This window comes from Amblyomma americanum, chromosome 11, assembly GCF_052857255.1.
Source record: "Amblyomma americanum isolate KBUSLIRL-KWMA chromosome 11, ASM5285725v1, whole genome shotgun sequence".
NCBI lineage: Eukaryota > Metazoa > Arthropoda > Arachnida > Ixodida > Ixodidae > Amblyomma > Amblyomma americanum.
Window position 1 is genome coordinate 47,900,787 of NC_135507.1, and position 27,491 is coordinate 47,928,277.

Here is a 27,491-nt window from a genome sequence, read left to right on the forward strand (position 1 = left end):
AAGCGTCAGTGTGCTATGCGATGTCAACGCGCGTGTTAAGGAACTGCAGGTGGTACACATTATTCGCCAGCCATTTCCAATGACAACCACTTTTTATTAAGGCATGACCTTATGTTCTCCTCTCTTTTTAACTTACCATTCTTCTGGAAGCTGATAGCTTCCTGTTTGCGTGTGTGAGCAGCAGAAAATTAATGCACATGTTTTTGGTTTCGTCTCTTGCCGCGTAATCCGGAGTAGCCTGCCAGATAGACTACGAAGAAATCATCTCCAGCGAGCATTAAAGTGTGCCTATTTCCAAGTGTTTAGCGAATTTCCGCCCAACTCTAGAAACGGTCATTCACTTTTATTTACGATGTTATGTTAACTACCGAGTTTAAGGAACACTGGCTAGAACAATCCACCTTGAGGTCGATACACTTTAAAGCCTCACCAAAATGCAATGAGGCTGCCACTGCTGTTATCTGGCGGGTGGCTCAGTGGTTAAGGCGCTCTTCTGAGCCGGAGCACCTGGGATCGAACCCGACTGCGGCGGCCCCGTTTCTATGGAGGCAAACGCAAAATGCGCCGGTATGCTGCGCGATGTCAGTGCACGGTAAAGATCATCAGGTGGTCGAAATGGAAGGAAGGAAGGAAGGCCTCAGTCGAAATGATTCCGGAGCCCTCCACAACGGCTCTTCCTCTTCTTCTGCTCCTCAAGTAATATGGCACATATCCACGTGGGGGGGATTGGCCAAGGTATAGAGTAGAATGCCAATGAAGCATTTGCGCGGGGAAGGAAACGTCACAAGACTGAATCAAGATAAAAAAATTGGAAAAATAAAATGAATTCAAGAGGTATGAGTCACCCGGAATAGAATCAATCTAGCCTTTCTTTCTCTCCTTCCTTCTTTCCTTTCTTCTTTCTTTCCTTTTTCTCCCTTTATTTTTCTCTTTCTTTCACTCCCTCCTTTATTCCTTCCCTTTCGCTGCAGTTCTAGAGTCCACTGAGATATGTGAGACAATTACTGCATAATTTCTTTTCCTCAAAACCAGTTTTCAATTTTTCCAACGCCGTCAGCTACGATAATATGCCGACTCATTTCGTTCCTCTTCCGATGCTGCGTGCACTGAAGCTATAGTAGAATGCAAGTAAAGAAGATAGCGCCTAATACCGCTCAAAAGAGGCAATCCAGTCAGTGGCGTGGAATGGTGTTAATGATCGACGTTGCGGTTAATCCCATCTCACGGAGTTGCTTGTACGGACTCCTGCAATTTCAAGCCATACATTCGAAAAGCTTTTTATGGCTATTTCGCAGAAGCTAGCTAACTGTAATTGATAAGAATCTATTGGTGTGATAAATCATGCAGCAGGTCTGTATTTCCTGATGTCTTCTACTACTCAGTGTTTGTAATTAATGTTAGCGTACTCTGCCACCAATGTCTGCTGCCGCTGTTTAAACGGCTCCAGGGCCCCAGTCAAGTTGTAGGCAGCAACTTTTAGCCCTGGAGACCGTCCAGCTTTCTGGTAAATAAAGAATTGAATTGCAAAATTGAAATTGAATTGAAAGGGTAGGAGGTAGTCTGCATCTATTCTGCGGGGAGTGGCCTTCTCAGCGCTAGAGACCCCTGACTCTTTTTGCACCTTTCCTTCACCACCACTCCGCAGACCTAGCCCAAGTAAAGAACAACTCATTCCTCATGTCACGAAGACAAAGGACCGTCTCTTCCCCTTCCTGCCTAGTCTCTGCTGCATTTGGAACTTTGACATCATGGGAACCAGTCGACGCCATTTGACAGGAGGGCCTCCACTGAGAGGCATTCTTCACTGCCCTCTTGAAACGTGTTTCACTACAGAAAGAAATGAGAGCTTAGGAGGATGAGTGCTCTATGAGGCTTGTAGCAGTAAGTGGTTTTTATTAAAATAATAATGAAAAGGAAGGAAAAGATTTTTGCTAGCCCCGGCATCTGCCATCGATACTGAAGCACCTGAGCTGGGGCAGCGGAAATAAAGGATAGCAGACAGAATGTATAAACGAAATGAAAGCGATGAGGGGAAAGGAAGAGAGGATTGGGGGAGATGTAATATACACAAACTATTTACACAATAAGAAATGTGTCCACGTAGTGCGCGTGATTAGTTCATGTTGGAGGAATAAAAACACACGCGCACAGGGTGTGCTCCAGGTGCACACCACCACTCTGTACTCTGCAGCAGCTGGCCAGAGCCGTCATACACGAGAGCTCCAGGACCATCTCCTCGTGTACACCGACGGCTCAGTGGCCCGCGACAGCTGCTCCCTTGCAGTGCGGCTACCATCCCCGCCCTGCGACTGCACAGCCAGCAACATGCAACCTTCCTGGGCTCCTCCACCACGGCGGAGTTGACAGGGATCGGCTCGGGCTGGACCTGCTGCTCACCATCGGCCCTCCGCCGCCCAGGAGAGCTCTGCTGTGCGACTCCCGCCGCCCTCTACCGCCTGCAATCTAACGGCCGCGGTACCCCACTTGTGTGGGGAATTCGCACGCGCATCGAGCGCCTCGCGCGGACAGGATGTGCCGTGCGTGCATAGTGGGTGCCCTGTCACTACCGCATCCCCAGCAAAGAAGCAGCGGACGACCTCGTGACCGCTGCACACCAGCTACCTGCCAGCGATCTGCCCCTTGCGCTGGAGGACGTGGGTGCGGCCATCCACAGCCATCTCTGAAAGCAGCACCCCGACCCACGCATCGCAGGAGGTGACCGCATCGACAGTATCACCGGCTGTCGCGCACTTACACGGTCACAACGTGCGATGATCCTCCGCGCTCGCAATGGCTGCGTGTGGCCCGGGGAACGACGGGTGCGTCACGGAATCGCGACGAGTGATGTGTGTGACGGATGCGGTGCAGGGGAAACACTAGAACACCTGCTCCTTCACTGTGCCGTGTCCGCCAATGCTCGTCGCGATAAGTTCGCGGCCTATAGGGCTCAGGGCATACTACCAGACTCCATCAAGGCGCTATTGTGGCCGCAGGGCATTGCGCGCACTCGTGAGCCAACTTCGGTGAAATGGGAGGGAGTGAAACAAGATAGGAAGAGGTGCCGTATATGCTGTGCCCCATATAGTCAAAGACGGCTGTCCTTGGTTGGGCTGAAGTTCGTCCAAGGTCGTTGTGCTGCCTATCCGAAAACTGCTTTACTTAGCGTAGTGAAGCTTTTCCCTCCAACATTAGCTGCAGTTTAACTACTCCTGATCCTCAGTGGTTAGCGCGCTCGGCTACTGACCCGGAGTACCCGGGATCGAACCCGATCGTTGTGGCAGCATTTCGATGGAAGCGAAACGCATAGGCGCCCGTGTGCTGTGCGATGTCAGTGCATGTTTAAGATCCCAACGTGGTCAAAAAAATTTCCGAAGCCCTCCAATACGGCACCTCTTTCTTCCTTTGTCCTTTCACTCTCTCCTTTATTCCTTCTTGTACGGAGCGGTTCAGGTACCTGCCGATATGTGAAACAGATACTGCGCCATTTCCTTTCCCCAAAACCAACTTTGATTTTCATTTTCTGGTAGACCTTCCCTACGGCACCTCTTTCTCACTTTCTTCTTTCTCTCCCTCCTTTATCTCTTCCTTGTGGCGCGATTCGGGTGTCCACCTACTTATGTGAGACCATAACGGCACAATTTCCTTTCCTCAAAACCAATTTTTAATTTCCATTTTTCTGTAGTGCATCGGGCAAGTAGACGCGTTTCGGGTGTTTGTAACGTTGAGTGCGTTCCGCACAATAAAGAGGTAGCGCGCCCACCCTGCCACCCTGGAAGGTGTCAGATAATGTTCGATCGCCAGAGGTTGGTCCCCTAATGAACGCTGCGGCCTATTGCTGTAGTGCGCGTATCTGCAATAGCGTGTTCGGCGCTAATGCATGCAGCCCACATCACACTCATCACCGCCACCTACCTCAAAGCACGATTGTGGTGTCCACTGAACAAGGGAGCCAGTTATGCACCCTTCCTTCCCACAAATTCATCGGAACCTAGAACGATGTCCACGCCAAGGTCAATGAGCACAATGAACGCCGACGGCCTATAGAGACAGAAAGCAGCGCTCGATTTCGGCGGCGGCTGATTGTCGTCATGTGGTTTCTCAGGTGGTTTCTCCTCGGTTCAAGTTCAAACTCTCGCACATGGCGAAGGAGCTACGGGAGAGGGATGGGGAAGTTTTTGTTTAACAAAATGATGCCACCACCGAGTGGCGGCATCGAGGGACCCGCCGGTCATGAAACATTCAGTAATTTCCGTATAAATATCATTTTTCTAGCAAACCAAACCCAGCGTCCCGGCGCGCGTCCGTGTGAAAACAGGACGCATTTCAGAAGCGTTTCTTTTTCTTGTTTTATGCGCGCCAATAGCACGCGAGCATGATCACGTGACACTCGTCCACGTATTAAGCCAGTCCGCGAAGGGAGCAGAGAGCGAGAAGACGCAGCTGTAGTTGGATGCTGGTTGTTCGTCAGCTCAGGTCCCGGAGAGACAAAGCTCCGTGAGTATTGTTATTTGCTGCTTCGCAATATTTTCCCGTGCATTTTGTCATACCTCTCTGAACGAGATCTCTAAGTTCGTGGTGTGTTGAGGATTTTGGCAACCAGTTTTTTCTCTAATGATTTGAGATGAAATCTGTCGCTAGGCCTGACGTCGCGCTTCACGAGTGGTGTACCGAGTATTTATCATGGCGCTTTGCAATTTCGGTCACGATTTTTCCACGGTCGCGATGTATTACCTGGGTATTAGTAAATACAGATTGATTCAGCGCGTCGGAAGCTTTTTCGAATGATTGATACGGGTGATACGGGCTTGCAATTTTCCGGGCGCGTTGTAGCATGCGTTTAGGCCCGACCTCGCAAAAGCATTTGCACGAGGAAGTGGGTCAATAGTGGACGTTTTAGAAGTGGGGGATGGCGTCTAATTATTGCGAAAATGCATTTTGCAGTTTCATAATCTTTCCCAAGAGTCAGAATTTTTGTTGATCTTGATGGAGAATGCTTTCAGACCTGCTAAGACTGAGCGTTCGAAGTGAGCACGGATGACAGAGGCTGCTTTGGGCTTGTTTGCTTCAACGTCGCATTTCTTCTCTGCGTTATCGAGTTATTTTTGAACCTCGCTGCCTGCTTATCGTCACGATGCAGTAACCGAGACGTTCATCTTGCCGCTTACGTATAATGGCTATCTGGGTCTATCAGCTGGGAGAAGTTACAAGGACGGACGCTTGTCATAAAAAAATGGTCAGTGCGGGCAGTTCATAAAAAAATAGTAACGCGGCAACCTAAGCGGAGCAAGTTAAAGCTGAATTAAGTGAGCGTTGTGCTTAGAGTTGCGCGGTCTTCAGACCAGCGTTCGAGCGACGCGCCGGCATTCTCCAGCGTTGAGAAAAGAAAAGCCGTGAACAGCTGTGAATAAAAACGCGCTGGTAGCTGGCGTTTGGCGAAAATTGCGATTTTCATTTTGGAATAAGGCTTAATTTCGTGCCCATTTCGGACGACGAGCTCCTCCGACAACCACGAGGGAAGGTAATTGCGAGTCAGTTTACCGTTTCCTGAAATTTAAAAGGTTTTCGCCAATTTTTGCTATGTGTCATCTTGGTTGTTTCATGGCTGAAAGCTTCGTTGTGCGTTGCCTAAACCCCTGGATCCAGATGCCGTTTGGCGTTGTTGCGTTCGAGTACTGCGCGCGCTATATCCTCCTCGAACGCTGCATGCCCTTGGCTGGTTGTGCCGTTCCGTTCGGAGTTTAACGCGATCGCTTTAAGGAGCTCGTTTCGCACGAAAGTCGGCGTCGTGGGCCGTTGGCGTTGTTACAAGAAACACGAGAACCACCAAATAAAAATTTCTGAGGGCACTTAATTCTGCTTGCGCGCAGATAATGCCAACGCATGGAACTTTCTAGAACGCGGGGTTTTTCCAAGACGGCAGTAGGCGTTATTATGAAAAGTTTTTCTGTTGTTTTTATTTTCTATTCGCCATTTCAATTTCTGTTTCTTTTTAGATATTTCAATTACCTGTGTTTTTAAATTTCCTTTTATTTCTTATTGTTTTTATTTTTCATTCATTTGTAAGGTTTTTCAGTTTTTATTCGGTTCTTGTATGCTGACGTCATTAGTTCGATTGACAGCTATACTGTAACACGTTTCTCCGAACATCCCCGCTGTCGAGTCATGGGCCTATAAAGGCTTTCGGCATAAAAAATCGCTTATACACTGGGAATGGAACCAAGGTCTCTCAGATTGCCATGTGAGTACGCGCAAACGCGTCGAGAAGGCTCGTTGGTTCGAACTGAATAGAAGGTGGACCTAGTGAATGCGTCATGGTCTCTGACTTCGTGAAGTGTCTTTGTGTACTGATGCGCTCATGAATAATTTTGAGTGTGCAAATTTTGAAATGTGACCCCATAAAAATCGCGTTCTGCTTTATAATGCATTTTAATCTACTGTCGTGATCTGTTTGAACGCAGCGCTATCTATGATATAGAGATGAAGAGTAATGCGAATAGCTTCCACTGAGGCATGATAGGTGGTATAATGACCGTGTTCGCTTTGGGTTGATATAGTTCGGCGTTCCAAAACGATTCAGGCTATGAGAGGCTCCGTAGTAGAGGGCTTCGGTAATTTCGCCGATTTGGAGTTAATAACGTGGACTGACACCGCATAGGGGTTGTGTATTTCAATTTAGGGAACCAGCAAACGAAATCATTGGACGTTCACTGGTCCAAACGCTCAGCCCGGTGATAACATGACGGTTCCGCCCCTGCGCGCGGCAGCGTGGGTACAACACATCGCGACCTCTTCGGGCTTTGCAGACGGGCAGGCAGCAGTGGCCGGCCCTGCGTGCGTCCTGTTTTGTGCGGGTGCGAACCATTGCGATGTCGTGGTGCTCGCACTGCCCGAGCGCATGTGATGTAGATCGCGCCCGTGTGCACTTGTGTTCAATGAATGCGACGCCAGAGAGGACGCACACTTCCATTACATCATTTGTCTTTCACTGCAAACTTCCTCCTTTCCCTGACGGCGTGGGTGAGGTGTCCACTGATATGTGAGGCAGTTACTGCGTCTTTCCTTTCCTCTAAAATCGCAACGGAGACGCACAACGGCCAATTCAGGCAGCAGCGTCTCCGCGACTTTTTCGCGACCTCTTTCGGCGGCGGATGGGCTTTCTTCAGAGGCCTGCTGGGGACTCCAGGCCGTTTGTTTCATGGGCACGGCGTTGCGCCGAACGGGCGAAGGCGTTCCGTGGAGACCCTGGCAGCTCTGCAAGCACACTGTCGGTTTCCGCTCTTAAAGGCGAAGCTTAAGCGTCCTCCAATTTATTTGCGCCGCCTTGTTGAATTTGTTTGGCCAATGCTTTTATCTTGTATGCTATGTTAACTTAATTTGTCTACCTCGTTAAAACAGACGAGGTCGGCCGAGTTACCCGCTACTCCGTTACACGGTCACGTGGTCACCGACTGCATGCACCCCGAGCCTTGCTGTTCGTGCAGCTTTGAAGGCAGACGCTGCAACGCGCTTCAAACGCGTCTTGGACGCTGTACGTAGTTGCGAGCTACCTGCAGCGCTCGTGGATACCGGGTGTGTTTCATGTGAGGCGAAAAGGAATATCTGCACAGCAACGCCCTCGCGTACTTGAGCTATCGGTGCGCTGTTCAGAGCCACATCTCTTGGTGGAAATGAGGAGGAACCGTCGAACTAGACACGTGTAAATGCGCAGTCTGCTCCATCCTGTCGTAATTAATTGGCAGGAAGGATATCCACCGAAACGATCAGCGTCGCAGTGCATTTTAGTGATTGCCTGGATATCTATATGTTTTGGCTGGTGGAACAAGAATCTTTAGTATAGAGCGACGGCCGACTGTCAGATCCCTGATGCGTAGCGTTCCAGTAGTACCAAGCAGTTTTGGATCTTAGTGTGTGACTTAGCTGTTGAGGTATACACGTTAGGGAAGGAATTAAACGCCCCAGCCAATGCCTTGGTTGCGTTGTACCTCTACCCAACCTATCCGGAAGGCAACGTCGCAGGTACTGCCTAAATATTATTCTTTTCAATTCAAAATCAGCTAAGGCGCACACGGAAAGCCATATTTCGGTCGGGCCTTATAGCGAACCAGTTGGACACCCAGGTAGCTCTCTTGAGTCGTGAATCTCACCATTTGAAGCACGATACCACGTGAGTAAGCTTCGTTGCTGTTGTCTCTGCACTGTGTCCTGTCTCACTGCATCGAAAGGAATATCATGCCTTTTGAGGTACAAGTTGCTTTGGTTTGGTTTGATATATGGGGTTTAATGACCTAAAGCGACTCCGGCTATTAGGAACGCTGTAGTGGAGGGCTCCGTAAATTTCGACCACCTGGGGTTCATTAACGTGCAATGACATCGCACAGTACACGGGCCTCTAGAGTTTCGCCTCCATGAAAATTCGACCACCTTCGCTGGGATCGAACCCGCGTTATTCGCGTCATTAGCCGAGTGCCATAACCACAGAGACACCTCAGCGGCTGAGGTGCAGGTTGTGTTATCCCTTGAAGGAAAAAAAAACGCGTGTTCTGAACGTCAGCGCTCGGGTACGGGTGCCATGCAGTTGCCTCCCCATATATGTTCCTTTTGTCCTGCTTGCATTTTAAGAGTGACGATCATGTCTTTGTTCGTCGCCGCAGGGCTTCTGCTGCGCCCCATTTCCGCTATTCGAGTCAACGAGGCGAGCACATAGACCAAAGCCGTCTCGCCCTTGACGGGTCTTGTCTTCAACACCACCGCAACGAGTGGGCATCGCTGTAGATCAGCGGCTCGTTGTAGAGCCAGATGGACAAAAACAGCGGCGGTCAAGCACCTCCGCCCCTCGGTCGCGCTCGCGGCCGTTCGCGCGGCAGGGCACGGGCCGTGGTCGTATTGCCCGGAGCACAGGCGGCACCTACGGTGCCTCAAATTCCTGCTGCCATGGCGCCACCAGCGGCTTTGCCAAGGACGCCTGGTGTTTTGAGGCCTGCGACGGTGTCCTTGCCGTCGATGCCCGCCGTCGACAGCGTGGCGGGCCTGTCGTTCTCCATCGACAACATGGCCATCGGCGACGGGGCGCACCTCCACCAGATGGCGGCGATGGCCCCTTCAGCTGTGGTGCCGCAGGTGAGTTATCTCTCGTTTACAGCGGCAGCTCTTGAAGGGCTGTTGGCTATGTTTTAGGTCTAGGTCTATGGGGTGAACGTCCCAGATCAACTGAGGCTATGAGCGCAGTGAAGGGCTCCGGAAAGTTTGGCCACCTCGGGTTCTTTAACGTGCACTAACATCGGACAGTACACGAGCATCTAGAATTTCGCCTGCATGGAAATTCGAGAACGCCGGACGGGATCCAACCCGCGTCTTTCGGGACAGTAGCCGAGCTCCATAACCACTGAGCCACCGCGGCGGCACCCTTGGGTTTTGCGTCGTAGTAGTAGTAATTCGCAACTGAATAATAGCTGCCACGGAAACCGTCCGAAGAGTTGCTACCGTTAACAGGGGAGGGTGAACGCGGAATGTGCAAAGAATGGAGAGAGCGGAAGAATATGCAATCGGAGGCATTTCAATTTTATAACAACACCTGTTAAAGGCCCGTTACCTGGGATTCGCGTCGTAGTGTTACTCGAGAACTTAAAAGCGTTGCTCTGTAACTATACGCATATGCATGCGCTCTCAAATTCTTAAATTCTATTGAATGAAATGAAGATAACCCCTCAGGTGGCCCTCAATCTGGCATTTCACAGTGGGGACACAGAAGACAACTTGCCGAAGTTCGCCCGTATACATTAAACGTCTTAGCGCATTAATCTAATGACGGGAAGCTGCTTCAACGGGAAACGGAGCTTTTCTACGCTAAGATGGTGCCGTGGAGCGCAGGCGTCGACGTTGCCGTCAGTTTTCGCGGGCAAAATGAGGAGACTTCGATACTGTTCATAGCATCACCTCATTACCTGTGGTCCCAGCATGGCCGGAAATCTACCTACGTGTGACCTTGCAGGGGGTACGCAGGGCCTCACTGAGGTAGCCGTAAAGGTCCGCCGGGATTGTGCTCTTTTGAAGGCAACGGGTAGCATATCCACGTTTCCCGTGTATATTGTGTATACTGATGCGGGGGTAACTGAGTGAAGGAGCTGATGGTGTGCACAGCTGGGATAGTTTCCAGGGTGGAAGCATTAGGAGATTGACCGCATGGGCTGGAGGTGTATGTGTGAGACGAGAGCGTGTGGGGCTGTACACATCACGTACGTTGCAGCGCCCAGCCCGTGTGAATATGAGACCACCGCGTCATTGTAGGCCACCGTCCGGTTGCGGCACGGAGTTGTGTGATGTGTCGCGTGTACAAGCCGCCTGTCTTCATCTACCCTTGATGTCATGCTATGGGGGAGGAACCAAAGATTAGGTTAGATGAGACGGGGGTATTGACAACGTGTAGAGGGAGATCGAATGGGGAAAGGCTGAAATGATGAAGTAACCAGGGGTCCCTTGGAAGGCGCAGGATAATCATGCAATCTGTCGTTTCCGGTGAATGCCAGGAAGGCAGGTAAGAGGTAGGAAGAGACCGGTGTCATATAGTCTGATGTTGACTGGGGAGGTAGAGAGAAGCTTCGTGTAAATTGTTTAGGCAGAAGCGAGCCATGTGAGTTGTTATTGGGTAAGGAAGATCTAATTCACTGATAGCATGAAGATAGCTAAAGTCATAGTTATACATAAAGGAGGCCGGCGTGACTACATAAACAATTGCCACCCTATCTTAGTCTTGCCTGTGTCCTCAAACATTATAGATCGTCTGCTGAAAATACGGGAGACGAGACAATTAACGATTGACGACCTTGAGAATGTCCGCGACCATTGATTTCATGCTGGTTATGACTTGCGTTATGCAGGCGATTTTTTGTTCGCATGATGCCAAATACTCCTTAAAGGCGGCACATTGCTGTTCGAGGCAAGTACTTGATGAAGGGTGGTTGGATGAAGTTATCTTGTGTGGTACAAGGCCAGGGAGAGGGCCAGGATGGTGCCTGGCTGAGGATAATACCTGGCTGAGCAGGTTTTACTTGGGCAGCCCACACTAGAACAAGGTTAGCTTTCCAATCAATGAATGTTGGATTGGATGGTGATACCTCAGCTGCTGTCCACTTGTTCCGTCGCGCAGGTGTCCGGTGTGATCGGGAAGGGGGTTGCGTTGAGGTAATTTGCACTGTAAATCGTTCTAGTCTGGCCCAAGTTGCCGCATGAGACAGGACGAGTGTCGGTTCTCCTTTCGATCTGTGTCCAGGGGCGGATGGGACAGGCGATCACTAGAGGTGTGGTCCGACCGGAGTGCTATGGAGGGGGTTAGGATGAGCTTGTGGGTTTTTGAGTGTCAGAATGGGTGTCACTTGCAAGGATACGGTCTAGCGTTCAGCGAAGTTGAATTCGGTGACAATAGGCCGCCTGTATACAAACTCGGTCTCTTCGCTGTCGCACAAAGCACCTTGTATTGAAAGGGCGTGGTCCTCTCCGCAGTGGTAACACCACGGGGTGCAGGGATGCGGCTGTTGTTCATGACGGGTTGCTGCACAAGGGCAGCAGCGCTAGAAAGTTGTTCTGAGGTTTTCATTACGCGATGCCCACACTGTAGGCAGTTATCGTGTTTTAGAGCCTTAGTTCGATGTGGTTGGCAGCCATATTGCTCGGACCTATTTCCGGCAGTCAAAAAGAGCTGGAGATTTTACATCAGCGCGTATCTGATGTAACAGTTGTACGGGTTGTTGCAGTATTCAAGATCATCTCTTTGATCAACTCAAGAGGAGTATGAGTTAAGGCATAAGCCTATCTTCGCTCATGAGTGCCGTGGACGGAAGTTGTGGACGGAGATTTTTAGGACGAACTCTCAATCATAAGGTGTGTAGTAAATAAATGTAAAAAAGCTAAGCAACAGTTCACAAGCAAATAACATATATGCAATGGAATAAAAATTAGAACAAAAAAAACGTTAAAATAAAAACAGAAATAAAAACAAAATTACAAATTACAAAAATGAAATAGTAAAAGTTAACAAAAGTCACTACAAATAATGAAATACTGAAAAATAGAGGGAAAGCTGTTTTTGAGTAAAGGAAATGAAGTAACTGTCTCACATACCTCTGCGGACACAGGAATAGGCTTTGTAAGGGAAGTGGTAGAGGGAGTGATAGAAGAAACCAAGTAAGTGGGGACATGTGGTGATCTACGGAATAATTTCTACCACGTGGGGATCTTCAACGAGCACCCACATCTCGCAGCACACGGGCGCCTTTTGCGTTACACTTTCACCGAAACGCGACCTGCATGTCGAATTGAACCCTGGAACTTCGGCTCAATAATCGAGCGTATTAACCACACAGCCAACGCGGCGGCTGAAAAATGGAGGGAAGAAACATAGGACAAAAAAGGCTTCCGTAATTGCGCTCTTAAGCAGACTTAGTGCATTCGTGAAATTTTAAGTATATGCGTTGTGTGAGCTGCGGCTTTGTGTGGAAAGCTCTCTCTCTCCCTCTCTTCATCTCTGCTTGCAGCAGTTACAGTTCGCACCGGCCGTCGCACCTGGCGACAGGGGCGACGGCGGCCGCCTAGAGACCCGGCGTCGCCGCGACGAGTTCGCCGTCATCGAGACGCGGCCTGCGCACATCGACAACAAGAGGGGCACTTCGGGCAGCCCCATCAAGGTTGTGGCCAACTACTTCCGGCTCATCTCCATGCCCCAGTGCTGCATACACCAGTACCATGTGGAGTTCACGCCGACGGTTGAGTCTAGTCGTATGCGGCGCGCCCTCCTCGCGGACTACATGCACATCTTCGACAAGTGCCTCGTGTTCGACGGCATGTCTGACTTGAAGTCGCCCAAGCGGCTGAACCAGGACATCACCGAGGTGTTCCCGCAGCGGCGCACCGACGGCAAGATCATCTGCGTCCGCTTCAAGTGGGTCCAGGAACTGGCCCCGTTCAACCCGGAGCTGCTGCGCCTCTTCAACACGAAGATGCGCCGCAACCTGGAGCGCCTGGACTTTTTGCAGATCAACCGGTACTTCTTCGACAAGCGCACCGTGGCGAGCATTCCGCAGCACGCGCTCGAGCTGTGGCAAGGGCTCGTCACGGCCATTGGTCAGCACGATGCGGGCGTCCTGTTGGTGACGGACACGCTGCACAAGGTGCTGCGTCGCGACAGCGTCTTCGACCTCATGTCTCAGATCCAGCATGTCCCGAACTACAAGGACGAGTGCGTGAAACGGGTGGCCGGCTGCATTGTCCTGACGCCCTACAACAACAAGACATACAGGGTGGACGACATTGACTGGGAGCAGAACCCGGCCTGCACCTTTATAACCAAGGACGGGTCCAAGACCTACGCTGACTACTACCGGGTACGTGTTGCTACTAGTGGCATGTTATAGGTTCTGTTCAAAGTGGTGAATTAACTGGTGGCGTCGTCACCATCACATGACAAATTTCTTCCAATATATTATGCCAAGAGGGTCCATACCGAAGTGGTACCCGAATTTTTCCAAGTTTCTCTCTCTATCTGGCTCAGCCGCCTTTCACTGAATCGCGTTTTCCTTCCATTGCTGTCATCTTTCTGTGGCAAACCACTAGCTATCTGGCATACAGCCCATTTAGTTTCCTCAAAAATTTATTAATGTGTTGCAAAGCCCAGTGTAAGTGAGAGTGCGTATGCTTAGCAGTATAGATGCAAGTACGACCGACCCCATCTGACATTGGGCGATGCCATGTGCAGGAGCAGTACGAGAGGCGCATCCGCGACATGCGCCAGCCGCTGCTGGTGGTCCGTCCCAAGGAAAAGGACCTGCGCGCCGGCCGCACGCAGAACATCTACCTGGTGCCGGAGCTGTGTGTCCTGACGGGACTCACTGACGAGGTGGGCAGTCGGTTTGAATGTAGTCCTGTTTGACCTTTTCAACGGCGGCCACTGTTTATAATGGGTATAACTCCTGTGTTCGCGACTTGGCCGTAGACGTCCGCACAACCAGGGGCGTTTAAGAAGGAGGCGGGGAGAGATCAGGCCATCCTAGCTCCACCGCTTGGCCAGTACTCTCGCCCATAACGCGTCGCCAGCGTGCTGCAGCCATCAGGCTCGGAGTCACGTGAGCAACAGCTCATGCCGTGCCGTGTCCTTTCATGCAGTAGCATTTGAGTAGCTAGGGTTTATGCACCTCTGCTTTCCCACATTTATAGAATTTAGGCGAAAATTCTCTCTCCTTTTTATTCGCGCACTACCACATAAATTCGTTATTCTATTATATGCATAGAGGCTATGCCAGCGCAGCTTCAGGGGCGTTTGAATCAACTCTAAATTTCCCCACTAGGCGCCGGCAGATTTCTCCGCTAGGCCTCGGCCGTATTGGTTGAACAGGCGAAGCCCGTCTTAAGTTTCCTCGATTGCGTTTCGACAGAAGCAACAGGGTCCCTATCGGACAACGCTATAGTGACGCCTCAAATGGACTGTCTGTCTCTAAGCAAGCAGAAGGCGACATTTTATAGAGTACCTTTCCGGTGTAAACTATTACGAGCACTTCGCAGGCGTTATCTTTGGCGGTGGTAAGTATTCGGAGCTTCGCTCCCTTTCCTCCCACCCAGCGGGCGAAGGAGAGGTGTTTTGTTAGGTCACATAAGTGCTCGCTCTCCGAGCGTGTCAGCAGCTTTAAGCGTGCTTCGCTGTATCCGTATCGGCGTATTTCCCGTGAAGCTTGCTTTCTTGCGATGCGCGGCGTACTCGTGGGTTTGCGACGAGATATGCCTTCAGCCTTTTCCGTGATTAGTACGCGGTAACAGGAACATTCGCGATAAGCCGCTACGCCTTAAGCGGGCATCAAGATATGTGGCTGAATGGACGCGGAGGCGGGGGATTTCATGCTGCAACTTCCTAAGCGCATGTATTGCTCATGCGAGTACTCCTGGAGCTGGCTTGACGTGGTTTTACTGCATTACAAAACTGGCACTGCAATGCTTAGGACTTAGTATGTACTAAAAACCTGAATATAATAGTGAAAGATTGGAAAGCAGAAATAGGGGAGTTGTGCTTCTTCTACATAAGGTTTTTCTTCGAATTAATTTGAAGGCGCTACAAACGTTTTCCAGCAACTGACTTGGGGAAGGGAAGGCGTCAGCATCTTTTACCGTTCCTTGTAGAACCATAAAGCGCGCCAAGTTTAAGCCACGGCCACATGAATGAATGCATTTGGTGGGAACTAGAACATTGCGGACCCCGAGCTTTGTCGTGGTCGCTAAGGGCGCATGTGCTCCTACAAAGTCTAGTCTGGGCAGTTTTTAAAACTGGATTAGCGTATAATGGGTATACGGGCCTTCTGGGACCCGACCCTAAAATCTTTGGCGGACTCTGAACCGTTGGAGGTACCCAGATAAGTGCGGCTGTCCGCCACCACCGTGGCTGAGTGGTTATGGTGCTCGCCCTCCTACCTGAACGACACGGGCTCGATCCCTGCCGCAGCGGTCGCATTTCGATGGAGGCGAATTTGCGGAGGCCCGCGTACCGTGCATTGTCAGTGCAGGGTAAAGAAGTCCACGTGGTTGAAATTATCCGAAGACCCTCCACTGCGGCGTCCCTACATAACCTGAGTTGCTCTGGGCCGGCCATAGACCCCAAACCACAGTTGCCGTCTAACGGGCCCTTATTTCCCTCGCAGATGCGGGCCAATGTGTCCGTGATGCGGGACCTGGCTCAGCACATGCGCGTGGAGCCTTCCAAACGGGTGCGGAACCTGCTCGAGTTCATGGACCGCATCAACAACAACGAGGCTATCCGCAACGACATGGACAGCTGGGGTCTCCGGTTCGACGACTCGCTCGTCAGAATCGACGCCCGCGTGCTGCCGCCCGAGAAGGTGATGCAAGGCAGCAACGCGTACCGCTACAGCGCGGCCACGGCCGACTTCTCGCGCGAGACGCGCGACCGGCCGCTGCACGTGGCCGTCGCCGTCGAGTCGTGGATCGTCCTTTGCCACCGGCGCGAGGAGGCCAACGTGACGGAATTCGTGCGCACCCTGATGTCCGTGTGCCCGCCCATGGGCGTCAAGATCGGGCAACCGCGTCTGGTGCTGCTGGACGACGAACGGCCCTCAGGCTTTGTGGAAGCCCTGCGCCAGCTTGGTAGAGGCGGCAATATTCAGCTGGCTTTGATCGTGCTTCCCAACAACCGCAAGGACCGCTACGACCTCATCAAGAAGGAGGCCTGCGTCGACCTCGGCCTCCACACACAGGTGGGCCGAGGCTTTTGTTCTTTGTCGCCCGAAGCGTGTAGCGAGATCCGGTAAAAACTCGATTTACTTTTCAAGACTTCTCCGGAGCCTGTTTTTGCGATACTGTAAGATGACCATTGTACAGGGGGCCTGCAGCTTCGTCAAGTGGTCTTCATGGCAGCTTTTTCTGCATACCTTTAGCATCCTGTATATTGTATTTGATGCAAACAAGCATTATTATTATCGTTATTATGAAGCGCTGAGTTCGGCTTCCTTGAAACACAATTAGAATCAGTTGTAATGAGTGTCCCTTATTGCGTTTTACTGCAAAAATTGGGAAATGGTGTGGTAAAGTGTGATGTGGTGTGCTTTTCAGGACTCAAATAATTTTGAGTTACCTCATTTCAGTCGTTATTCGGTTGGTTCTTTTGAATAATTGGAGGCTCCAGTTGGCCATAACTGGCCAGAACACTGTGCGCAAAAAGAATAATCGCGTCATTTGAGATGCTGAGCACCGAGCAAGTCTCTGGCCATCGCATCCATGACTGGTTGGTCGTGCTGTAATGTATATTACTGTCAAGATTAGCTGTTGCCTCTTTTCCCTGCGCTGTGAACGCTTACGTCAAGAGCGATGTGGTGGCTGTCTAGGTGTGAAAGTTTGTCGACGTGTATGTAAGAGTTTATATAGCAAGGAGCTGTAGGGTAAGATGATGCAAGTAGACTGAGGAAAGCAAAGTCATTTCTAACGCAGTACAGTGCATAATGGTGACGATGGCTACTAGTTTTTTTTTCGGTACACTTTCCAGGTGATGCTCGCCCGCACCATCGGCAACCGCAAGACCATTCGCTCTGTGGCCACCAAGGTAGCAGTGCAGCTGAACTGCAAGCTGGGCGGCGAGGCCTGGTGCCTGGAGATCCCTCTGGCCAGCACCATGGTGATCGGCTACGACACCTACCGCGACTCGAGCTCACCCCATGGCTCGGCGGGCGCCTTCGTGGCCAGCATAAGCAGGAGCCTGACGCGGTGGTACTCGCGCGTCTCCTTCTATGACACCCACCAGGAGCTGGGCCACTCGCTCGCCTCACTCCTGCGCGACGCGCTGCGCAAGTACTCGCAGTGCAACGACGGCGCCTCGCCCGACCGCATCATATTCTTCCGCGACGGGGTGTCCGACGGACAGATCCCCCAGGTGGGCAAGGCAACTTTTTACCCAGAAAACCCGGCGTTGCTGGCGTTGTGAGCGAAAAGTCTCGTGCATGGATAGGACAGCTGGTTGTGCACAGAGACCAACCCACTCTCCAAACACGAAAACGCTTGCATGGTAGTAGAATGAGACTAAGCTTTCCTCTAGCGCAGCGCCTTTCATGAAAGCGGGTGTGCGCTTGAAGACAGCTTACTCCCCTTTTTATTCCTTTCTGTTTATAGTGTAGGAGGCAGGTGGGCAGCATACGTCACATGACATTGCGACGTCGTCATAACCTGCCCTGAGGATAGGGAGCAAACTGCCCTCCGTGGCAGTTTAAATTATTGATTGGTTACCTGAAAAGAGAAACCTCTGCCACAGAAGGCCCACGGCCGGGAGAACCTGCCATCGCAGGGCAGTAGCGCATCCCTTAACTGCTGCACCACAGTACCACTACGCTAGGAAAGTATGAGGACTCTCATGGTTCTATGATTGTAGCGAATGACCTTCTGCATATCCGGGAATCAACCTATTATGCTGTCACGTCATACCTTTAGGGTGGAGCTTCAGTGTTCTCTCCAATTTTAGTTCTGTGGCCATTGAACTATTACCATTTATTGGATTTGCGAATACTGCTTCTTTCTACAAGAGTGGAATTAGCCGGGCCCGTTGGATCATGGCACATAAATAACAGCGTGACAGACCGGACAATAAGGATGAGACACAAACACGAGCGCTGACTATCAACTGAAAAAATAAAATTTATTGCACTGATGAAATTTATACTCCAGTGTCTCACCCACAGCATAAAGACATAAAAAATTTAAAACCAAGCACCACGATTCTCCCGCGTTCGTAGCAATCAAGGAAACTAATCTGTTTCCTTTTCAAAGTGATAGAAGGTGTACTCACGCAATTCACTCCTTTTTTATGAATGGCATGCCCTTCGAATAAAGCGCGCGCAAGCTGTAGTATCTCCTGAGTACTTTGCTTTTGTCAAGAATTGCAGTGTACTTGCAGGTGGCCACGTGTTCAGGCAGATTCTTCCTCGTGCTGTCTTTGATATATAAATAGTTTTTAGGCCAAAAAAGAGACAAGACACATAGGGTGACAGGACGAAGCGCCAACTTCCAACTGATGTTATTGCATGCATGAAACGTACTTAAACAGCTTGTCATCACATGTGCAGATGGGTCACCTAAAGCTCAAGTACGGCTTGATAAGGCGCGCTCCAGGAATTTTTTTTCACAGTCGTACAATACTATCGATGTGTCCCTTATGCACAGGTCGCCTTTCTTTTTGATAAAAAACGTTTCTATCAACTCTCTAGCATTAGTATTCCAGCTTTTGCCCAGAATGCGCACATCAGTGAAGCAAGGCTCACAATTGCGGGACGGGCACTTACTAATGTGCTTAGTTAGATTTGTACCTTCCTTTTTCTGCTCTACGTTTCTCTCATGTTCCCTCGTTCGCTCATTCAGGCACCTGCCAGTCTGGCCTATGTAGGAGTGCCCGCAAGACAGGGGGATTTCGTAGACCACCCCTTCAGCACATTTTACGAACGGTCTCCTGTGCTTTGTTCCGCAGCCTCATTCCTTGCTGTTCTCTTTATCAGTACGGGAGCAAAGGCCACCTAGCTTTCTCGGTGCCGAAAAGGCGAGCCGTACAGCATGGCGGCTGGCAACTTTTTTCAAATTATGGGCCACACGATGCACGTATGGCACCACCACTGGTCTTACCTCTTCTCGGGGGACCTCTGGCTTTGCTCTACCAGTATCATTCTTTGTCTTGTAGAAGCGTTTTTTTATCAAAAAGAAAGGCGACCTGTGCATAAGTGACACATCGATAGTATTGTACGACTGTGAAAAGAAATTCCTGGAGCGCGCCTTATCAAGTCGTACTTGAGCTTTAGGTGACCCATCTGCACATGTGAGGACAAGCTATTTAAGTACGTTCCACGCATGCAATAAAATCAGTTGGAAGTTGGCGCTTCGTCCTGTCACCCTACGTGTCTTGTCTCTTTTTTGCGCCTAAAAACTATTTAATTATGAACCAAAACCAACTAGCCCAGCAGCAAGTGCTCTTAGACCATATGTCTTTGATATCTCTGCTACGTTCTCGCAGCCTATCATTTAAACAACGTCCTGTCTGTCCTATGTAGGATGATCCATAGGACAAAGGCACAAAATCGTAGACCACTTCTTTTTTTTACATTCGGTGAAAGGCCTTTCGTATTTCCTTTCGCACTGTTTTGGGCACTTCTCTTTTCGATTGATGATTTTGCGAAGTTTGTCGAGTTTGTCAAGGTGCAGTAAAAAAGCACCCTTACGTAGGACTGCCCCAAAGCTCTCTTCAAAGGATGACTCACGCCGTGCACTTGTGGGATCACAACAGTTCTTTCATGTTCCTCTTGTACCTGTGTCGTCGTGGCTTCTCGGTGGAAATCTTTGAAAATTTTCTAGCCAACACTACAAAGAACAGCGTCCGTGAATCCGGCGATGTGCAACCTTTGTAGTTGGATCTTTAAGCTTTCTTCGCTACGATGCAGACATGACTTATTGAGGGTGCTTTTCAAGGCGCATGTTGATGCTGCTCTCTTTAGTAGTTTCGGGTTATCCGAACTGTAAGGCGTGAATCCTTTCTTTGAGCGCGGGGTGTAGCACCAACAAATGTGCTCTGGGTGCACGAACGCGAGCAAATCCAGGAACAGGTGTTGCACAGGTTGTCTTGCGGTAATTCCTTCGTCAGAGTTAAATATTTAAGAGTGCCTTCGAATATCCTCAAAAGTTCTGCTACCCCACTATGGGGTCCCATGGCAGAGGCCTTGTAGACGATCAGAAAATCGTCAACATAGCAGAACACGTTGAGCGAGCTGCTGTTTTCGAGGGTTGTTTTCAGTTTTCTGTCGCAGCGGCCAAGTAGAAGATTGCTGAGAAGCGGCGCCACGCATGATCCTATATACATACTCCTTTTTTGCTGGATGTGAAGTCCATTAAATCCATTTTTAAAGATCATGAAGGCTGATCACAGATAAAACCCCGGGACTTAAGGAAACTCGCACAAGTAATGTCACAGGCAGTTTGAAACCTAACGGTTCCCATTGTTTTGATGCTTTCCTTTACTGCCTCGAACAACAACTCGTGCAGAAGAGAGTAGTAGAAGTTTTTAAAGTCGACCGAAAGAATGTTTGCGCTTTGCGGGCACTGTTGTTCGAGCTACTCCCTCAGGTTCCTCAGTCAGGTTTTTTTTTTACCAGGAAAGGGTCGTGCACTGTTGGCAAGAAAAAAGAGTTTTATAAATAAATAGTAACAAGAGCCTTGATAAGGACCCTCAATAGGTCATGTCTGCATCGTAGCGAACAAAGCTTTAAGAACAAACTGCAAAGAATGCGCATCGCCGGATTCCCGGACGCTGTTCTTTGTAGTGTTGGCTACAAAATTTTGAAAGATTTCCACCCGGAAGCCACGATCACTAAGGAACAAGAGGGAGGTGAAAAAACTGGCAATCCCACATGTGCATGGCGTGAGTCATCCTTTGAAAGAACGCGGGAGAATCTTGCTGCTTGGTATTAAAGTTCTTATATTTTTATGCTGTGGGCATGACCCTTGAGTATAAATTACGTGAGTGCAGTAAAATTTTCTTCCATTTGTTAGTTAGCGAAGGTGTTTGTCTGCCTTCATTTTTGCCCCATCTGTGCGCTGTTATTTATGTGTAGTTCTTTCTAGTTCAATTTTCGTCATCCTGCCATGACCATTTGAGCTCTGCAGTATTGTGTAAATAAAATCAGATAATGTAGGTGCGGATAATGCCGTGCAGGTGCGTAGTGCAGGCATTTTGCGCTGCAACGGAAGTGGTGGCGAACATCCGAAATATTGGGAACACTTCAGCAGGGCATCCCGCATAGCCTAATTCTCTTTGAGACGTTAAACCCACACATAATCAACCATAAGCATCCAAATACTATCGAATCATATTTGCAAGTATGCTGCTTAGCTAAATTGTGATCGCTTGCTACATGACTATTGTGGTTTTTCAGATAGTCTCAATGAGAGACACGTAGCTGGCCGATGCTAATGCCATCCCCTAAAAAAATTCCAATAAAGTTTCTGTTGACTTTCGGAAGAAATACATCGAAACTCTAGTCCTGTCAGCAGGAGTTATTGGCAGGGGATGTCAGTTCTTAGAGTTTTTTTTTTCATTTAGGAGTCGAGAGGCACACCCACCTTCTCATCGCGGCTATTGGAAAAATCGAATTTCGTAGACGTTTTTATGTCCTGGTATACGGCATCGCGTGGCCTCGAAAACTGAGTGGCTTGGATGGTGCAGGCGTTGCATCATCTTGTCTCTCCCGGCTCCACAGACGGGACACTGAAGGTCGCAGCAAGAATTTGTCTCATCTTTCTGACCTGTTTTGAAGCGTTCGTCCCCACTCGCAACAGATACTTGGGTGCGAAGAATCAATGCATCTCGGCAAGTATTTTTCGGCTGTTAAAACGTCCTGGTGAGACAGAAATACCTTACTCAATTTGGCCCCTCCAAACTGCGAGCTCTTGATAAATGTCTGCTGTAGAGTGTTTCGTAGCTGGGAAGACAAAAAAATTTACAGCGATCAGTTCGATTGATGCAGAGGAAATATGAAAACCTTCTTCTTTGCCTCACCAGTCTATTCGTTTTCCTTTTTATTTTTAATTATGATTCTATTGCAATTCTTGGTGCATTGTCATCCACTGCCCAGTCAACTTCAGTTGCTTTCTATGCAACTATGCAAAATGTGCGAGGTTGCGGCGACTCCTCTTACCACTGCCGGCGAAGTGGGGGACCGGTTATACGATATGTCTCCACACTGGACGGTGGCCGTTTGAAACACAGTCACCGGTGGGCCTTTGAGTACCAGGTGGGTATTGCTGAGCTCTGTGAGAAGGAATAGATCAAGAAACCCACAATTTCTCACACATTGTTCTTTGGGAGGCTATTGCCACAGTACCAATCCATCCAGTCGCACCTATACCGCGGCCGAACTGTTTTAGCTGGGACTTTTCATGCCTTGCGCATTCGAGGGGCTAGATGATTGTCATATCTTCGCTCGAGCGCCCTGCTGTCTTTCTCTCCCAGCACGTCTAGTTAAACCTGGTCTGTGTGCTTCGACCGTCAATCGGTGACATATTTGGTGGAGCCGCTGGGTGGTGTCCCATGTACTCTGACTACGAGGGCACTCTTGACGCCTGTTCTCCACGCGTGAACTCGACACCCGTCCACAAGGCGAGCCGCCGTCTGCGAGGCCTACAACCGGAGTTCGGCCAACTGACAGCACCTGTAAGGGTCATGACATCCTAAGCGGCTAGTCTTCACACACCTCGGTCGCCGCCACCGTTCCATGGAGACAGGTTCTAGGACGTCGAAGACTGGTTGGCCAGCTTTGACCGAGTGGCGGGTTTCGATGAGTGGGACGGCGAGCGCAAGCTGCGCAACGTCTACTTTGCGCTGCAAGACTCAGCCAGAACGTGGTTTGAGAACCACGAAGCTTCTTTTGCCACCTTGGAGGCTTTTCGTCGAGAGCTGCTAGCGAAATTTACCAGCAGCGAAAGAACAGAGAAAGCTGAAATCGCCCTGCACTCGAGATCACAGCAACCGAACGAGGGTGTCGCGATGTTCATAGAGGAAATGACGAGCCTGTTCAATCGGGCCGACACTGCTATGTCCGAAGCCAAGGAGGTACGCCACTTATTGCGTGGCGTAAATGAGCAGCTGTTTGCCGGATTGGTCCGTGACTCGCCAAGAACAGTGCCCGACTTCACCAAGGAGGCAACGGTTATCGAGCGCTCTCTTCAGGAACGGGGTGCCCACTACGGACGTCAGGCTACTGTAGCAGCCGCTTCCCAGTACACGCATACGTCGCTGCACGCCGAGGAGCTTCGGGAGTTTTTAAAGAGCCTTGTGCGCGAGGAACTGGCGAAGCTTCCCTTTAAAGCTCCACAGGTCAGCGTCGCTGCCGTAACGGACGTGGTCCGTGAAGAAATTCAACGAGTTGTGCAGCCACCCCCCGCTCCACACCCGGCGCCCTCCGATATGACGTACAGCGACGCGCTACGAAGTCCCGGGCCAGCGATGCGAACCTTATCTCCCGTCGCTCCTGTGCCACCTCTACACAGTACCCAGTCGAAACAGTACCCTCCGTGCCGTAGGAGTCCAGTCCCCCCATGAGCAAAGCGCACGTGTGTCATACGCCAAACAATCGGCCGCTCTGTTACCCCTGCGGGTAGCCCGGCCGCATCCTCCGCCACTGCCCCTACAGCAGAATGGGTTTAATCGGATTTTCACCTGACGCACCTTGACCGCGCTACGGTGAACGACCAAGGGATATCGAGCAGTACCTGGCTCACAACGTGCAGTCCTCGACCTCGCAGCGACGTCAGTCCCGATCGCCAACCCCAAGGCGGTTCTCTTCGCCCGGCCGGCCGTCCTCCTCTGCTCTGGCAACTTCAGAGGTACCTCCCCACGTCGGGAAAATTGGAGACGGCGTCTTCCGGGCGTAAGGCCACCGCGACTGGACCGAGTCAAGAGCCTCCACCCGACGATTCACCGCGACCCTCCGACCGCCGGCGACCTCGACGACGAGCTGGGACCGACTGGTTTCCGCCGAAATTCCGGTACCCGCCGACAACCACGACGTTACCGCACACGTGGATAACGGCGCTGATTTTTCTGTAATGAGTAGACGGTTAGCTACGGCCGTGAGGAAGGTTCTTACCCCTTGGTCTGGGCCGTAGATCCGGACAGCTGGTGGCCATGTGGTAACTTCGATCGGTGTGTGCACTTCGCGAATCCAGATCCGCGGTGTTACTTTCCCTGGTTGCTTTCCTGTGTTAAGCGAGTGCTCCATGGACCTCATACTCGGTTTGGCTTTCCTTCAGGAGTACGGTGCCGTTATCAACTTTCAGGAGCTATTCTTGTCGTTTTCCACCCAAGGCTCTGTCGACGACGATACCGAGCCGCGCAGGGCTAAGTTATGCGTCTGTGATGACCAGATATTGATTCCGTCGAGAGCCAGCATGTTTGCTGCCTCAGAGTGCGATAACAACCCCAGTACTCGTGGCATCGCTGAAACCAACATCTTGCTGATCCTGGGTCGGCAAGTCTGTGTAGCTTGCGGAATTATTGAATTGAACAGTGCGCGAACCGAACTTTTAGTGACCAACTTTAAGCAGCCCCAATTTTAAGCAAAAATTTTTTAAACAGCCCCAACTCTAGGTCGCCGGTTAGAACCGCTGCCCCGAGCTAGACTCGAACTGGCTAGTCAATCTTATGCTACGCGAAACGCTGAATCGTATGACACTTTCGCGACATTCTACAAAAAACGGTTACAATGATAGGAACCTGCATGAAAGCTGCGAGATATCGTGAAGTGGAGGGCGCGGGGATTTGGACCACCCTTATCTAATCTATCTTTACAAGTTGTTCTTTAAGTGTCGTTTACAATGCAGACTACGCAGGTATTTTTACATTTCGTGTCCGCTGGAGCTGATGCGGCCTCCGTGTTGGAAGTGCGATTCCGCAGGAAACTGCAGTAGTGGACCACGCATAACGTTTTCCCGAAGATTTGTAGTGGCTACAGAAAGCTTTTATTCCAAAGTAAACTTAAATTTTCTTCCAAGAACGGTACCTTTCCATTGCAAGGCAGGCTGAACTTCGGACTAATAGAATAGGATTAGGAATCAAGAGACTGGAGCTCTGAGCATCTGCCACGTACGTACGCACTGATTTGATTCCCGGGAGTTCCGAATAGCATGAGAAAATGTGCGGAAATGGCAAACTTTGGAGATGGGACCTGCGTGGGAGGTAGAGTTTCCATGAGGATGACATCATAGCTAGAAATTGTCATGAGTTTCCATGAGGATGACATCATAGCTAGAAATTGTCATGAGTTTCCATGAGGATGTCATCATGGCTAGAAAGTATGTGACAGGCATGCACGTTTTGCTCGGGACCAGGCTCGCGGCAATACAGTGCGGTAATCGAAAGCTTTAGCTTAATGTTTTTTTGGTGGCTTCCGCATGAGGTGACGGGGGCTGTACGATGATCTGCAACATGTAAATTCGATGTTTGAAGCCTACCTGGAGCCCTAGGTAGCGCGTGGTCAGTTGGCCCCGGATCGGCTTTATTTGAATAATGCGTAAGCAACGCATGGCATTTTTTTTTTGCGGTTTCATGTCATTAGGAGCTTGTCATCACGATAACGTTCTAACGAATTGAGTTATAAGAAAAAAATGTTTGCATTAAATACAGCATCAAAAAATCTCGCAGGGGAAATATTGAGGTGCTAGTGAGGTAGGAATTAATTAGAGCCAGAAATGTCCCAAAAGTGTGCGGGGCCGGAGCAGATGTGGCGCAAAAGTTTGAAACACTGGAAATGGGTGGAGCTACAGCTTAGTGCCGAATCTGAAAAACTGGAAGTGTAGACGTAGCGAACCGTGGCGACAAATTTAAAAACGAAGCGTGGCGCCAACTTTTTAAACTCAAAATGGGCAATGATAGAACTTAATTTAGGCAAAGAGGGGCAAGCAGGCGTCAATGCTTACGGATGCCTCCAGTGCGGGTGTCACAGTGATCTCATAAGTTTTTTATTTAACTGTGTTATGAATTGCTTTTATTATTCTTCGTTTTCAGTCCTGCACTTTAACCTTATGTCACCTCCCCGCTTTTGCGCCACCATCGTCCAATGCCTTTTTGGTAACTTCCAATGCCCTGTGCTGTCAGCAGAAATGCACTGGCAGGTGATGCTGGTGGCGGCAGCGGGCGCGATTGAAGCCTGTCTCGGGTGTGCGCGGCGCAGGTGAAGGAGTGGGAGATCAATCAGATCGTGGCCTCGCTGCAAGCGCTCTTCCCGGGCGTGCAGCACAAGCTGGCCTTCGTGGTGGTGACCAAGCGCACCTCCACGCGTTTCTTCCTGCCGAGCCGTGAGCGCGTGGCCAACCCGCCGCCGGGCACCGTGGAGGACAGCGATGTGACGCGCCCCGAGCGGTACGACTTCTTCCTGGTGTCCCAGAGCGTGCGCCAGGGCACCGTGGCCCCGACACTTTACAACGTCATCTACGACACGACAGGCCTGAAGCCAGACCACATGCAGCGCCTAGCGTACAAGCTGACCCACCTCTACTTTAACTGGCCGGGCACAATCCGCGTGCCGGCCCCGTGCCAGTACGCCCACAAGCTGGCCTTCCTCGCCGGCCAATCGATGCACGCGGAGCACAACCCGCGCCTCTCCTCTACCCTGTATTACCTCTAAACTCTGGCATTCGGGGTTTGCCGAGGTTCGCTGGTATGAGGAAGGTGGGATGGGAGGTTTGCGCCCTCTGCCCTCTTCTGCACACCTGCGCACAGCATCTAAGGAGCACGGAAAGGGGCTAAGCAGGTGTGTGTGATCATCCTCTGCATGTTGCCATGGCAGTTCATGAACGAAGCGCCGGCGTCTAATAGAAGCAGCGAGGGGTTCAGGCTTACCATGGCTCAGTAGTAAGGGTTGCTTTTTCAGGTGAGAACTCAGTGGCGATGTGTATGGCGTGTCTAATGATTGTTTGTGGAAGGGTTGATGCCTGAGGCCTTCGCTGTAGGAGCTGCTGCGTGGCAGCAAAGGTCATTGATTCAAAGTTTATCTGTGCTAGATGGCTTATTTTTTTCCGCTTCACCTTAGGAGAGCAATCAATTCGATATGTTTTGTGAAATTTGTTTCTTGATGAATGCTTCACTTTTTTCGCGTTTCCTTTGTTGATATATTTTTGTTTGTGCCCATGCGCAGTTTTTTTATAATGAACGGATACTCGTTCAAGAATTGCGGTGCCATTCTTCCATGATTTTGTTGAACTAAATTACATGCACTGCCATGCACACGGCCATCAAGTTTTCACAGCAGGTATTTTGTATATTTATTGGAAAATTTCTGGTTGTTCGAGAGCATTCATCTGTTTTTGGAGTTATGGATCTCTGTAATGAGTTTATGGTATTCCATATCAAGTCATCTATTTTTTTTAGATGTCACAAGTGATTCACCGATTGAGATAGCGCATTTTTTCAGACTTTAACCAGGAGA

General features: G+C 50.2%; 1 protein-coding gene across 1 annotated transcript; it reads left to right on the forward strand.

Moving 5' to 3' along the window:
• The first annotated feature begins 4,406 nt into the window (after positions 1 to 4,406).
• On the forward strand, positions 4,407 to 27,138 carry LOC144110198 (piwi-like protein 1). The gene is made up of 7 exons (XM_077643039.1): positions 4,407 to 4,494; positions 8,652 to 9,117; positions 12,528 to 13,373; positions 13,745 to 13,885; positions 15,672 to 16,244; positions 17,030 to 17,413; positions 26,238 to 27,138. Exons 2-7 carry the CDS (start codon positions 8,797 to 8,799, stop codon positions 26,688 to 26,690), a joined length of 2,718 nt encoding a protein of 905 aa, XP_077499165.1. The 5' UTR covers positions 4,407 to 4,494; positions 8,652 to 8,796; the 3' UTR covers positions 26,691 to 27,138.
• The last annotated feature ends 353 nt before the right edge of the window (positions 27,139 to 27,491 follow it).